This window comes from Mustela nigripes, chromosome 1 (assembly GCF_022355385.1).
Source record: "Mustela nigripes isolate SB6536 chromosome 1, MUSNIG.SB6536, whole genome shotgun sequence".
Classification (NCBI taxonomy): domain Eukaryota; kingdom Metazoa; phylum Chordata; class Mammalia; order Carnivora; family Mustelidae; genus Mustela; species Mustela nigripes.
Window position 1 is genome coordinate 108,046,712 of NC_081557.1, and position 14,653 is coordinate 108,061,364.

Below are 14,653 nucleotides of genomic sequence, written 5' to 3' on the forward strand. Positions count from 1 at the left end.
GAGCCCGATGCGGGGCTCGATCCCAGGACCCTGAGATCATGACCTGAGCCGAAGGCAGCGGCTTAACCCACTGAGCCACCCAAGCGCCCCTATTAAGTAAATTTTTAAATGGATAAAAAGATTGATTAGACATGTCCCAAAGATAGCTAAATGGCCAATAAACAGATGGAAATGTGCTCAACATTATTTTTCATCATGGATTTGTAAATTAGAACCCCAAAGAGGTACCTGTAGACACTCAGTATTATTGAATAAAATTTAAAAGCTTAACCAATACCAAATGTTGGCAAGGCTATAGAGAAACTAGAACCCTCACAACTCACTGGTGTGAATAAAATAGTATAAGCCTTTGGTGAACTGTTTGACAAAACTTATGTCTACCCCCTATCTTGCAGTCCCACCCCTAAATATATACCCAAGAGAGAGGAGTGTTTATGTCCACTGTAAGAGAGATAGAAAATGTTCATAGCAACTTCTATTCATTTTATTTTATTTTTTAAAGTAATACCCACACCTAGCATGGGGCTTGAACTCATGACCCCAAGATCAAGGATCACATGCTTCACTGACTGAGCCAGCCAGGTGCTCCCATAGCAACTTTATTCATAATAGGTCAAAATTAGAAAGCTAATCTAGTAACACATTTTGCTGTGTCTAGCCTAAGGCTTAGCATGTAACCGTTTTTAGTTTAATATGTGATATTAATGAAAATTAATGTAGGGCATCCCAGTCCCCAATTTTCTAACCTTTTTTTATTATGTTCAGTTAGTCAACATATAGTACATCATTAGTTTTTGTTGTAGTGTTCAATGATTCATTAGTTGAATATAACACCCAGTGCTCATCACAATACGTGCCCTCCTTAATACCCATCATCCGGTTACCCCGTCCCTCCACCCCCCTCCCTTCTGTTACCCTTAGTTTGTTTTTAAATGGATAAAAAGATTAACTTGTACAACTTCCCATTCAGTTTTCCCTCCCTTCCCCTGTGGTCCTTCATTCTATTCCTTATGTTCCACATATGGGTGGAACCATATGATAATTGTGTTTCAGTCTGCTTGATTTATTTCACTCAGCATCATCCCCTCAAGTTCCATCCACGTCAGTGCAAATAGTAGGTATTCATCCTCTCTGACGGCTGAGGAATGTTCCATTATATTTGAACCACTTCTTTATCCATTCATCTGTTGAAGGATATCTCCACTCCTTCCACAGTCTGCTTGTTGTGGACATTGCTGCTATGAACATTGGAGTGTGTTTGCTCCTTCTTTTCACTGCATCTGAAAACTGTGGAACACTTCACAAATTTGTGTATCATTGTTGTACAGGGGCCATGCTAATCTCTGTATCGTTCTAATTTTAGTACATGTACTGCTGAGGTGAGCACCCAATTTTCTAACTTCTAAAACTGTTTTGAAATTTCTTAAAATCCTCTGATTTTGAATTTGGAGGACTAATAGAAACAACTTACAGATTGCCTAGAACACATTATAAAAATGCCAACTTTTTCTCTATACTCAGCTCCAATATTCCCTTACTCTTGGATCATTCTTTAGTTTGATGCATTTTTTGAAAGAGTTTATTTATTTATTTGTCAGACAGAGATGGCATGAGCAGGGAGAGCAGCACACAGAGGGAAAAGCAGGCTCCCGCTGAGCAAGGAGCCAGATGTGGGACTCAGTCTGCTGACCCAGGGATCATGACCTGAGCTGAAGGCAGATACTTAACTGGCTGAGCCTCCCAGGTGTCCCTAGGCTAGTTTTAGATTATTATTATTATTATTTTTTAAGATTTTATTTATTTATTTGGCAGACAGTGATCACAAGCAGGCAGAGAGGCAGGCAGAGAGAGGAGGAAGCAAGTTCTATGCTGAGCAGAGAACCCGATGCCGGGCTCGATTCCAGGACTCTGGGACTGTGAACCTGAGCTGAAGGCAGAGGCTTTAACCCTCTGAGCCACCCTGGCGCCCCTGAACTTGTACAACTTAACAGCAAAAATAAGCAAAACAGTCTGATTAACAAAAAGGGGAAAGGAACTGAATAGACATTTTCCCAAAGAAGACATATAGAAGGTCAACAGGTACATGAAAAGCTGTTTGATATCACTCACTAATTATCAAGAAAATGCATATTGAAACCACAGTGAAGACATCGTCTCACACCTGTTAGAATGGTTGCATTGCGCTCCCAACACAAATGAGGGCCAGCTGGAGACTGTCAGATTTTTTTTTTTAAGATTTTATTTATTTATTTGACAGAGACACAGCAAGAGAAGGAACACAAGCAGGGGGAGTGGGAGAGGGAAAAGCAGGTCTCCCACCCAGCAGGGAGCCCAGTGTGGGGCTCCATCCCAGGACCCTGGAATCATGACCTGAGCCGAAGGCAGAGGCTTAACCTACTGAGCCACCCAGGCACCCCAGACTGTCCAAATTTGAGGTATATTTTATAGAGATTAGGCAGAGCATGTGACTGTGTGTGACTCTTCACCTCTGGGTCATGGGTTCAAATCCCACGTTGGACACAGAGCTTACCTTTTTTTTTTTTTTTTTTTTGGTGAGGTTTTATTATTTATTTGTCAGAGAGAGAGAGAGACCACACAAGCAGTAGGAGCAATAGGCGGAAGGAAAAGCAGTCTCCCCACTAAGCAAGGAGCAGGATGGGAGACTTGATCCTAGAACCTGAGATCACAACCTGAGCTGAAGGCAGATGCTTAACCAACAACCACCCAGGTGTGCCCAGAGCTTACTTAAAAAAGGGGGGGGGGTGGCGCCTGGGTGGCTCAGTGGGTTAAAGCCTCTGCCTTCGGCTCAGGTCATGATCCCAGGGTCCTGGGATTGAGCCCCGCATCGGCCTCTCTGCTTAGCAGGGAGCCTGCTTCCTCTTCCCTCTCTCTCTGCCTGCCTCTCTGCCTACTTGTGATCTCTTTCTGTCAAACAAAATAAATAAAATCTTTAAAAAAAAAAAAAAAGATGGAATCAGCCAGACTTCCTGATAAATTGGGATTTGGGGAGTATTGGGGAAATTGTGATTAAGGGAGGACTGCCTAGCTTTTTGGCCTGAGCAACTGGGTTGAGTGTGGTTCTATATATTTAGATGGAAAAGACTAGAGGTGGTATGGGAAATAATAAGTTTAATTTTGGACATATGTTAATTTTTTCTCACCGTATAAGTTTAAAGCATGCAGCATCATGGTTTGATTTACATATAGTTTGAAATGATTACCACAGTAACTTTAGCTAACATCCATCTTTTCATATAGATACAATAAAAAGAAAAGAAAGAAGAAAAGAAAAAGAATTTTCTGCTTGTGATGAGAACTCTTAGGATTTGCTTTTTTTTTTCCCCCTTAGGATTTACTCTTAACAACCGTCCTATAGATCTTACAGCTGTGTTAGTTGTAGTTATCATGTTGTATATTATATCCCTAGTATTTATTTACCTTATCACTGGAAGTTTATGTCTTTTTAAAAAAGATTTGTTTTAGGGAGAGAGTGTGTGGGTCAGGGGGCAGAGAGAGAGGGAGAGAGTAAATCCCAAGCAGACTCCCCATTGAGTTCGGAGCCCTACATGGGGTTTGATCTCAGGACCCTGAGATCATGACCTGAGCCAGAATCAAGAGTCGGACGTTCAATCAACTGAGCTACCCAGGTGCCCCAGAAATTTGTATCTTTTGACTACAGTGCTCCCATTTCCACCTCCCCTCCACCTCTGCCTCTGGCCTCTGGTATCCACAGGTCCCATCTCTTTTTCTGTGAGTTTTATTTTGGCTTGAATCTACATGTGGTGAGATCATACAGTATTTGTCTTTCTCTGACTTATTTCACTTAGGATAATACCCTCCAGTATCATCCATAATGTCACTTTCTCATATTTTATGGCTGAATAAAATTCCTTTGTATGAAAATATCATCATTTCTATATCCATTCATCCATTAGTCAACTCTTAGGTTGTTTCCGTGACATGTTAAATTCTAAATATGTATTAAACATCCAAGTAGATATTAATTGGGTGGTTGAACTTAAGAGCCTGGAGTTCAAAGAAGCCTTTAGGCTAATCAGTTTTTACAAGGTTTGTGATAAAACCCTTAGTTATACTTGATTATGCTGCAAATTATGTTAATTATGAAATAAAACCATTTTCACAATTCTTTAGTTTTATTATTTATGCCAAATCATTTTCCCCCATTATTTATTGTGAATATTTATTTTTTATGTGGCTACACTTCAAGTGGCTTTTTAAAATACCAATCATCCTTGATTTACAAGACCTCTTCTACTCTTCAGGGGAAAAAAGTACCGTTATTTTATTTTATTATTTTTTAGATTTTATTTATTTATTTGACCTAGATCATGAGCAGACAGAGAGGCAGGCAGAGAGAGAAGGGGACGCAGGTTCCCTGCTGAGCAGAGAGCATGATGCGGGGCTCGATCCCAGGACCCTGAGATCATGACCGAGCCAAAGGCAGAGGCTTTAACCCGCTGAGCCACCAAGGCACCCAGGTACCGTAATTTTATATTCCCTGAATTGTCACATTTCTGGATAAGTCACCTTTTGGTTCATAGTTATTTTTGTTTTTGTTTTCTTTTAACTCTATGCTGGTGTTTTGAGACCCTTCAATCCCTTTGTTAACTCTTCTTCATTGGTAGGGTTTGTAGTTTATAAAATAACAGACCTATATTAAAAATGAAGGGATCACTCCCCCCTCCCAAATTATGATATGATATAACTGATAAAGCAGTAAACTTTTTTTAAAGATTTATTTATTTATTTGACAGATAGAAATCACAAGGAGGCAGAGAGGCAGGCAGAGAGAGAGGAGGAAGCAGGCTCCCTGCTGAGCAGTGAGCTCGATGTGGGGCTCGATCCCAGGACCCGGGGATCATGAGCCGAAGGCAGAGGCTTTAACCCACTGAGCCACCCAGGCGCCCTGATAAAGCAGTAAATTGAATGCTGACACTGTTGACATTTGATTCTTTCATTTAAAAATGCCTAATTTGGGGCGCCTGGGTGGCTCAGTGGGTTAAGCCGCTGCCTTCGGCTCAGGTCATGGTCTCAGGGTCCTGGGATCGAGTCCCACATCGGGCTCTCTGCTCAGCAGGGAGCCTGCTTCCCTCTCTCTCTCTCTGCCTGCCTCTCAGTGTACTTGTGATTTCTCTCTGTCAAATAAATAAATAAAAATCTTTAAAAAATAAAAATAAAAATGCCTAATTTAATTTTTTGAACAAATAAAATGTCTCGAATAACTTAAATACATTTTCTTTGGAATTTGAAAAATTGTGCTAAAACATTGTTTTAGAAGTATGACCATAAGTGGAGTGTTTAAAGAGGTGACACACAGCCTCAGAAACGAAGAAGAGAAACTCCAGTGCTTGGTGTTGAGTAGTTGGTTTATAATTTGAAAGGATGTAGGAACTGAAACTCTGTGTTAGAATTCATATACTTCATAGTTTAAAGTAGGTGTAAGATGTTAGAAGCTGAAACTTCAGCTTGTTCATTGCCTGCATATAGTGTTTTGTTCTATTTCTTGTTAGTGAAATCCTGTGTGCCATTAAAAACAGTTGGAAATGAATGTGATGGAGACTTGGGTTCTTAGAAAAGATTATTCACTGTGAAGTGAATAGTGAAGTCAGCTGAAAATCCTCTTATGTGTACATTAGATAAAATAAACTCGGGCTTGAAGATGTGTACATACATAGTATTCAGATTTTAATTTTAGTCCTATTCTTGTTCCCCTGACTCCATGTTTATCTAAACCAGTGTTACATGCAAAGTGTGGTCCATGGATCCGTGTCAGTTTATAACCTGTTATTAGCTTCAATAAGTACAGAAATTGAGCATTTAAGAACTTAAATAGCAGTTTGACATTGGCACAGCATCTAAGCATGTGATCATTTTTCTGGTGATTTATTTTTACTGCATTTTACAAAGTACAGGTTTTGACAGGTTAGAGCTTGGAGTGGGGCAGTTCCCACAAGTAGTTTGCAAAGCACTACTCTAGATCCTCTTTTTTTCATTCAGAAATTCCAAACTTCTGTTTCCATGTGGTCACAGTAGAGACTGGGAAAAGGACATAAAGACCTGTAAACTATTACTTTGTGATGACTGGGAATGAAGGTGCTGATTATTTGAGATTAGTTGTATCTTTTTAATTTTTAAGATTTTATTTATTTATTTGTTAGAGAAAGAGGGGGAGCGCAAGCAGAGCTAGTGGCAGGTAGAAGGAGAGAGAGATGTACACTCCCTGCTGAGCAAGAAGCCCAATGCGGGGCTTGATCCTGAGACCCTAAGATCATGACCTGAGCTGAATGCAGATGCTTAACAAACTGAGCCATCCAGATGCCCCAAGATTAGTTGTGTCTTTACTTAGAGTTCCCTTAAACCATTTTCCTGGTGCACTCTAACCAATTTTAGTGTGCACAACTGTTGCCTGGGATGCCTGTTAACAAAGCAGATGACTGTATAGAGTCCCCAAAAGTTTTGATTCTACCAGGCTAATGCTGAAGAATCTACATTCTAAACAAACACCCCAGCTGATTCTGGAGAATATTGTTTCTGGGTAGGTGATTTAAATCAGGATACTTGAGAGTAAAAGAGGATGCTATTAAATCACATTAGGACAAGATAAATAATCTTGAGAATATCCAAATAGGCATACTCAGACATATGGTCACTGTACTTGGGGCATATTTTTAAAAAAATATAGATTTAAAGTTTAATTGGCAAGCTCTTGCTATTTCTTTCCATGGCCAAACTTAGCTAGATTTCCTTTAGTCCTCTCAGGATGGGGGCTGTTCCCACTCTTGTATGAATCAATGTCAACTATAGTGTGTATACAACTTTCTAATAAGGAAAATGGAATTCAGGGCTTCTAAACATAGCTAGAAATAACTTGAGGAGAGGACCCACTCCTTTAAGGTTGAAGATTCTTTTCTTCGGATTTGAAGGAAATTGATTTTATTTGTCCTTAGCTAAAAATTTAGGACTCTTCTGGAACTTTCTGTTAAGCATATTGTCTCAAGCCCATCTTAATTCCCTTTAGTGTTCCTGGATCAGCTGTGTCCCATTTCTTTTAGCTGGGCTTAATCCCCTTAATCCACTTCAGCCTTGCTTTTGTTTTCATTTAACTAAGTGACTTGTTTACTCGTTTTTTAAGTAAATCACAATGGAAGAATTTGAGAGAAAGAAAAGATACCTTTCTAAATTTCTTTCTCAAGAGTTCTTTAGGTTGTTGTCACCTCTCCTTACATAACTTTTATGATATATAGAAAAAATGATTTTCCTATTTTGTAAACTGTTACCTGATTACAACTAAGTATTGAAGGGAAATTATTTTCATTAGTAGTAATAATATTGCTGTTAGAAGTCAAATAATATCTGTGGACCTCTTGTCTCTGGAACTACCTCTATTATAATACCTTTTTTGTCAACTCTAATATATTTGATTTTATATCGTTTCATTTATTTTTAGTTTGTTGGCCAATTTCTTTTATTTACATAGTGGGGATAAAAACAATCGGGCTCTCTGTGGGGTTCATTTCAAAATGGAGAAGGGCAGATTGGTTAGCCAGAAATTGAGAGTAAGAGCTTGAAAATCAAAAAGAGGTAAATTAAGTATGAAAAGGGTAATGATTAAATGTGGAACCGTCCATTTATTTTTCTGAATCAAGATTTCAGAGGACTTGGTGTTCTCTGAAGTCACATACATAGGCTCTTGATTGAACCTTGTGTAAATTTCTTTAAAGAGAACTTTTCTAAGACTTATATTCTTAGTTTTTTCCACTTAAAAAAAATATTTTATTTATTTATTTGAGAGAGAGAGAAAGAGAGCACTGAGCTGGGAAGAGATGGAGAATCAGGATCCCTGCTGAGAAGGGAGCTCATGTGTGGCTTGATCCCGGGACTCTAGGATCATGACGTGAGCTGAAGTCAGTTGCTTAACCAACTGAGCCACCCAGGTGCCCCGGTACTATAATTTTTTCAGTAAGCTTTGAATAACCCAAATGAGTCAAGTTGTAGCTAAGAGCATGGTGAACTTACCATAGGATTTTTAATTCTAAAATTTTTATAGTGCCTGTAGATTTCAGCTTAATTCTCTCTTTTTTCTTTTCTTTCTTTTTTTTTTTTTTTTGAGAGAGAGTAAGAGTGAAGTCACACACCATGTGTGTGCAGGCTTGGGGGAGAGGGAGAAGGAGGGAAAGAATCCTAAGCAGGCTCCACATCCAGCTCAGAGCCCAACATGGGGCTAGATCTCAGAACCCTGAGATCATGACCTGAGCCGAAATCAAGAGTTGGACACTTAACCAGCTGAGCTACCCAGGTGCCGCCCCTCTTTTCTTTAGGTTGTATTTTTTTAAATTTGATTTTTTTTCCAATGTTCCAAGATTCATTGTTTATGCACCACACCTAGTGCTCCATGCAATATGTGCCCTCCATAATACCCACCACGAGGCTTATCTAACCCACCAACCCCTCCCCTCCAAAACCCTCAGTTTGTTTTTGAGTCCACAGTCTCTCATGGTTTGTCTTCCTCTCCAATTTCCCCCAATTCACTTTTCCTTTCCTTCTTCTAATATCCTTCGTATTATTCCTGTGCTCCACAAGTAAGTGAAACCTCATATGATAATGGACTCTCTCTGCTTGACTTATTTCACTCAGCATAATTTCCTCCATTCCCATCCATGTTAATAAAAAAGTTGGTATTCATCCTTTCTGATGGAGGCAGAATACTCCATTGTATATATGGACCATGTCTTCTTCTTCTTTTTTTTTTTTTTAAGATTTTATTTATTTATTTGACAGACAGAGATCACAAGTAGGCAGAGAGGCAGGCAGAGAGAGAGGAGGAAGCAGGCTCTCACTAAGCAGAGAGCCCGATGTGGGGCTTGATCCCAGGACCCTGAGATCATGACCTGCGCTGAAGGCAGAGGCTTAACCCTCTGAGCCACCCAGGCACCCCTGGACCATGTCTTCTTTATCTATTCATCTGTTGAAGGGCATCTTGGCTCTTTCCACATTTTGGCAACTGTGACCATTGCTGCTATGAGCATTGGAGTACAGATGGCCCTTCTTTTCACTCCATCTGTATCTTTGGGGTAAATACCCAGTAGTGCAATTGCAGGATCATAGGGTAGCTCTATTTTTAATTTCTTAAGGAATCTCCATGCTGTTTTCCAAAGTGGCTGCACCAACTTGTATTCCCATCAACAGTGTAAGAGGTTTGCCCTTTCTCCACAGCCTTTCCAACACATGTTGTTTACTGTCTTGTTCATTTTGGTGCCCCCCCACCTTTAAAGTTTATTTACTTATTTAAATAATCTCAACATGGTGATTGAACTCATAACCCCAAGATCAAGAGTTGCTTGCTTCTCTGACTAAGCTAGCCAGGAGCCGCGTACCATAAAGCTAGAAGTAGAACCACCAGGCATAAATTACAAATTAAAATGAGCTCATCTTTTAAATGCATAGGCTTGTAGATGTTAGATCATAGATAATCTAAAGTAGACTACATTATAATCTTAAGCAGACTTCCATCATACAATGAGATGATGGCCAATTTTAAAAACGTCAGAAAAAGGGGTGCCTGGTTGGCTCAGTGGGTTAAAGCCTCTGCCTTCGGCTCAGGTCATGATCCCAGGGTCCTGGGATCGAGCCCCGCATCGGGCTCTCTGCTCTGCGGGGAGCCTGCTTCCTCCTCTCTCTGCCTGCCTCTCTGCTTACTTGTGATTTCTCTCTGTCAAATAAATAAATAAAATCTTTAAAAATAAAAGTCAAAAAAATTTTGTTAAAGTTGGTAGTTCACAATGATATTACATGAACTTTATATCAAGAATAAACAAGTTAGTTTTTAGCATTTACAGATTAGAAAACACAGCTAGACCTTCCTTATCTGTTCTCTCCAACTTTATGCTGTTTTACTGTAGTGAGTAATTCTCAGGAACAGCTCTATTCAGTTAGCAGTGTGCTTGTTATCAGTAATATCTTAGTCAACTACCTTTTAATAATAAAGTATACAAGTATGATTCCCCTGATCAGGAGCTGAAGTCAGACTTCTAAAACACGGTTCCATTATGTCAGTTCTATGGAAAAATAAATGCCCTTCAGTGTTGTGATTTCTTTCCCTTCATTTTAACCACAGTTTCATTTTTAACACCTTTGCAATAGAGAAAAGATACTCATATCATCTAGTCCCTGGTTTTTTAGTTTATTTTCTGAATCATCTTCAAGTCTTTCATGTTTATATGTGAAAACATAATCCATACCTATACAGATATGCATACATCTCCTAAATAACTTTGACTTTAACTGTGGCCTTTTTAAAAATTAGAATCTATCATCTATAGTATGATAGTATCTCAGATTTCTTTCCCCATATACTTCTGGTGTTGTGGATGTGAGATCATAGTGATGTATTAGGTTTAATTTGTTGCATAAAGAAATGGGGTCATGGTTCTCTGTACATTTAAGTATTTTAAATTACTTTTTCTCTCCTCCTAGCTGTTCCCTTTCCTCCAACCCAGCGGCTTACTTTGAAGGAAGTATTTGAGAATGGGAAACCTAAAATTGATATTTTGAAAAACCATTTGGTGAAGGAAGGGCGACTGGAAGAGGAAGTAGCCTTAAAGATAATCAATGATGGGGCTGCCATCCTGAGACAAGAGAAGACCATGATAGAAGTAGAGGCTCCAATCACGGGTATGAGAACTAATTGCATGGTGGCACTTAGATTTGAGCTAATTTGAAAAATGATTACAAATAACCAACTAAGCTATGTGATAATTTTTCTAGGAATTATGAGATAGTCTTAGGATTATTCAGTATGTTTGTTATTCATCAAAGAAATAAAATTTAAAATACCTAATATTTTCAGTAGGACTATTCAGTATTGATAGATTGACCACAATTATAGAACATTCCAGTCAAAAGCTTATGTGATTTAAAAGCTAAACTATGATCTTTTAATGGCAATTATATAATTTTTAAATGGAAATATGGTATATTGCCATTTCTCTTATAAGACATAATTTTTCATCTCACTTTGTGTCCTTTTTTCCCTAGTGTGTGGTGACATTCATGGACAATTCTTTGACCTGATGAAGTTGTTTGAAGTTGGAGGATCACCTAGTAACACACGCTACCTCTTTCTGGGTGATTATGTGGACAGAGGCTATTTCAGTATAGAGGTAAAAATTAAACTGGATACGTTGGAACAATCATATTGTCTTTTTTTTTTTTTTAGAAATTTGCTTTCCTTTCTTTAGTAGAAAAAATTAAAATGAGAACACTGGCAGAATTTATAAACTTCAGTACTTCCAGTATTAAAGTGTTAGAGAAATGTATTCATTTATAGAAGAAAGATCTGTTCCTTCTTGTAGCTTCTATATGTAGTAGACATATAGGAAGCTGTATTAACCCAGCTTTGCAAATAAGTTAAATGCTTACCAACCTTTCCTCTTCATGATAGTGTATAGGCTGTGTTTAAATGACATAAATGGCTATTCACCCTAAACAGGGTTTGAATTAGCAGATCTTAATTATAAAACCATAAATTGCTGGGCTACGATTTACTTTTATTTATTTATTTTAAAAAGGATACTAAATGTCATAGCAATCCTAGAACAATTTTTTTTTTTAAGACTTTATTTATTTATTTGATGGAGAGAGATCACAGGTAGGCAGAGAGGCAGGCACAGAGAGAGGAGGAAGCAGGCTCCCTGCCAAGCAGAGAGCCCGACTCGGGGCTCCATCCCAGGACCCTGGGGTCACGACCCGAGCCGAAGGCAGAGGCTTTAACCCACTGAGCCACCCAGGTGCCCCTACGATTTACTTTTAGATTAACGCCTGATGCTAAATAAGCAGGCACTTAGTTTATCATAGGAATAATTTTTTATATTGTTGCACATGGTAAGCAGTTAATTATTGTTCATTAAAGGAAAAAATGATTAAATTTAATGAAGTTAATGGAAACTCACAATTTACTTAAATATATTTGGAAAATTGAATGATGAGAAAAAATAATTAGAATTAAAATAAAGTAGGGGCACCTGGGTGGCTCCGTTTGTTAAGCATTCGACTGTTGATTTCAACCCAGGTCATGATCTCAGCATTGTGAGGTCGAACCTCATGTCGGGCTGCACTTTGGAGCCCTGCTTGGAATTCTCTCTTTCCCTCCCCCTTTGCTCCTCCCCCTGCTCTTTCTCTTTCTCTCTCTCAAATAAATAAATAAAATATATATATTTTTAAAGATTTTATTTATTTATTTGACAGACAAAGATCACAAGTAGGCAGAGAGGCAGGCAGAGAGAGAGGAGGAAGCAGGCTCCTTGGCTGAACAGAGAGCCCGATGCAGGGACCCCAGAATCATGACCTGAGCCAAAGGCAGAGGCTTTAACCCACTGAGCCACCCAGTGGCTCCCTAAAATATTTTTTTTAAGAAAAAAGAATTCGGGGCACCTGGGTGGCTCAGTGGGTTAAGCCTCCACCTTCAGCTCAGGTTATGATCTCAGGGTCCTGGGAACTAGCCTCCGCATTGGGCTCCTGCTCAGTGGGGAGCCTGCTTCCCCCTCTCTCTCTGCCTACCTCTCTGCTTACTTGTGATCTCTATCTCTCTGTCAAATAAATAAATAAAATTTAAAAAAAAAGAAAAGAAAAAAGAATTCAAGTCAAGCTATTGTATATAAAAGATAAAACTATTTTAGAACCTAATGCAAAGACTTGAGTACAGTGGAACCAAAGCACATTCATATTTAATGTCCATTGATTCAGCTATATGTGCTTGGCAAATAAAAGAGAAGTAACTTTTGAATAGTGCAGGTAACTAAATTTATAATGTGGCCAGGATAAGTTTGAGATGAGAAATTGAGTCTGCTCGCTGTTCTTGTAGTCTTTAGTTCTGCTTCTCCCTCATAGTGTGATGGTCTCACTGTGCTTAGTTTCTAGTGGCTAAAGACTTATTGTATGTGCAGCATCACTCCTAGATCCAAATCAGCCATCTTACCTAGTGCTCATTCAAAGAAGCAGCAGTTATTCTAAAGCTGCCAGAAAAATATACAGGAGAAATAGATTGTCCTCTTCTGTTAGAGGGGCGGTTTAAATTCATGAATCAGAAGAGTTCAGTGTTACCTGCCAGAGCCTCAGATTAATTTAGTGTCATCTATGAGGACACAAATTAGTGGTAGAAGCTAAGAAAATAATTGTTTCCCTGCTGCTCAGTAAATTTCCAAGTTCTTTTAAGTATGTATCTGGGATGGGTGGAGATGATACCTGCAGACTGTATCATTGAAATGTTTCTCTATTCCAAGTAACCTAAGTGTCCATTAGTAGATGAATGGATAAAGAAAATGTGGTCTGTATATATATATACCGGATATAATAGAATATTACTCCAACATAAAAGAGAATGAAATGTGGCCATTTGCAACAACATGGATGGACTTAGAGGATATTATGCTAAGTGAAACAAGACAAAGACAAATAGTATATGATTTCACTTATATGTGGAATCTACAAAACAAATGAACAAACAAAACAGAAGCAGACTTATAAACACAGAGAACAAATTGGTGATTGTCAGAGGGGGCGGGATGTAGGGAGTTGAGCAAAATAGGTAGAGGGGATTAAGAGATACAGAATTCCAGTTGTAAGATAAATAAGTCACAGGGATAAAATGTATATCACAGAAAATATAATCAATAATACAGCATAGGATATGTTATACTAAATGTACAGGCGTCACCAAAGAGAAAATGTTCTTAGATGTCTAGGTGATGTAAATGTTATTTGATGATCAATTGTTGACATGTTGACATGTTGACAACTAATGAATAATTGTTGACATACAGAAAGGATTGTTGAAATGGAGTACAAATTCTGTTCACACCGAAATAAAGAAGTGATTTTTGAGTGTCTGAACAAATCTGATAATTATGAGCCTGTAGGGGGGCCTGGGTGGCTCAGTTGGCTGGCTGCCTTCAGCTCGGGTCATGATCCCAGGGTCCTGGGATCAACCCCCCACATTGGGCTCCTTGCTCAGCGGTGAGTCTGCTTCTCTCTCTTCCTCTGATCCTCCACGCTGTTCATGCTTGCTTTCTCAAATAAATAAAATATTTTTTAAAAAAATCATGAGCTTATAATTGAATTATACAAGGTAATTGTGCAATTGCATATATAAGGAAAAAAAATCTTCAGATTAGAGGCCAAGAAGTGCATCAACCAAATTACACTGAAATATGGATATCAATTTTGCTTTTATATATCTCATTACTTCAAAAAGGTGACTTGGTCTTTTCAGGAGTCAGAAACAAAGACCTTGTTAAATAAAAAGATATATCATGTTCTTGGCTGGGAAATAGAGAAAAAGAGAATGTGCTTTTAAGTATATATATGAATTTAATGTCCTTTTTTTGAGTGTAGTTAACACACAATGTTGTATTAGTTTCAAGTGTACAACGTAGTGATTCAACAAGTTTATAAGTCTATGCTCACCACAAGTGTAGCTACCATAATCTTTACTGTTCCCTATGCTGTATCTCTTGTTTCTATGACTTATTCAATAACTAGAAGTGTATACCTCCTACTTCCTTTCACCCATTTTGTGAGTCCCCCAACAACCATCTGTGTGTTCCCCTCTGGCAGCCATCAGTATGTTCTTTGTATT

At 38.6% G+C, this 14,653-nt stretch overlaps 1 protein-coding gene and 1 non-coding gene across 3 annotated transcripts in view; one reads left to right on the forward strand and one right to left on the reverse strand.

The window, feature by feature from the left end:
- The window catches only part of PPP3CC (protein phosphatase 3 catalytic subunit gamma), a 99,084-nt gene that overhangs the window by 35,811 nt on the left and 48,620 nt on the right, over positions 1–14,653 (forward strand). For both annotated transcript variants that reach the window (XM_059371515.1, XM_059371525.1), the window contains exons 2-3: positions 10,495–10,692; positions 11,056–11,180. In XM_059371515.1, coding sequence (XP_059227498.1) covers positions 10,495–10,692; positions 11,056–11,180 — 323 coding nt within the window. The remainder of the gene's footprint in view (positions 1–10,494; positions 10,693–11,055; positions 11,181–14,653) is intronic.
- Positions 1,284–1,387, reverse strand: LOC132009415 (U6 spliceosomal RNA). Its single transcript, XR_009401910.1, has one exon. It is a non-coding gene; the product is annotated as a U6 spliceosomal RNA (small nuclear RNA).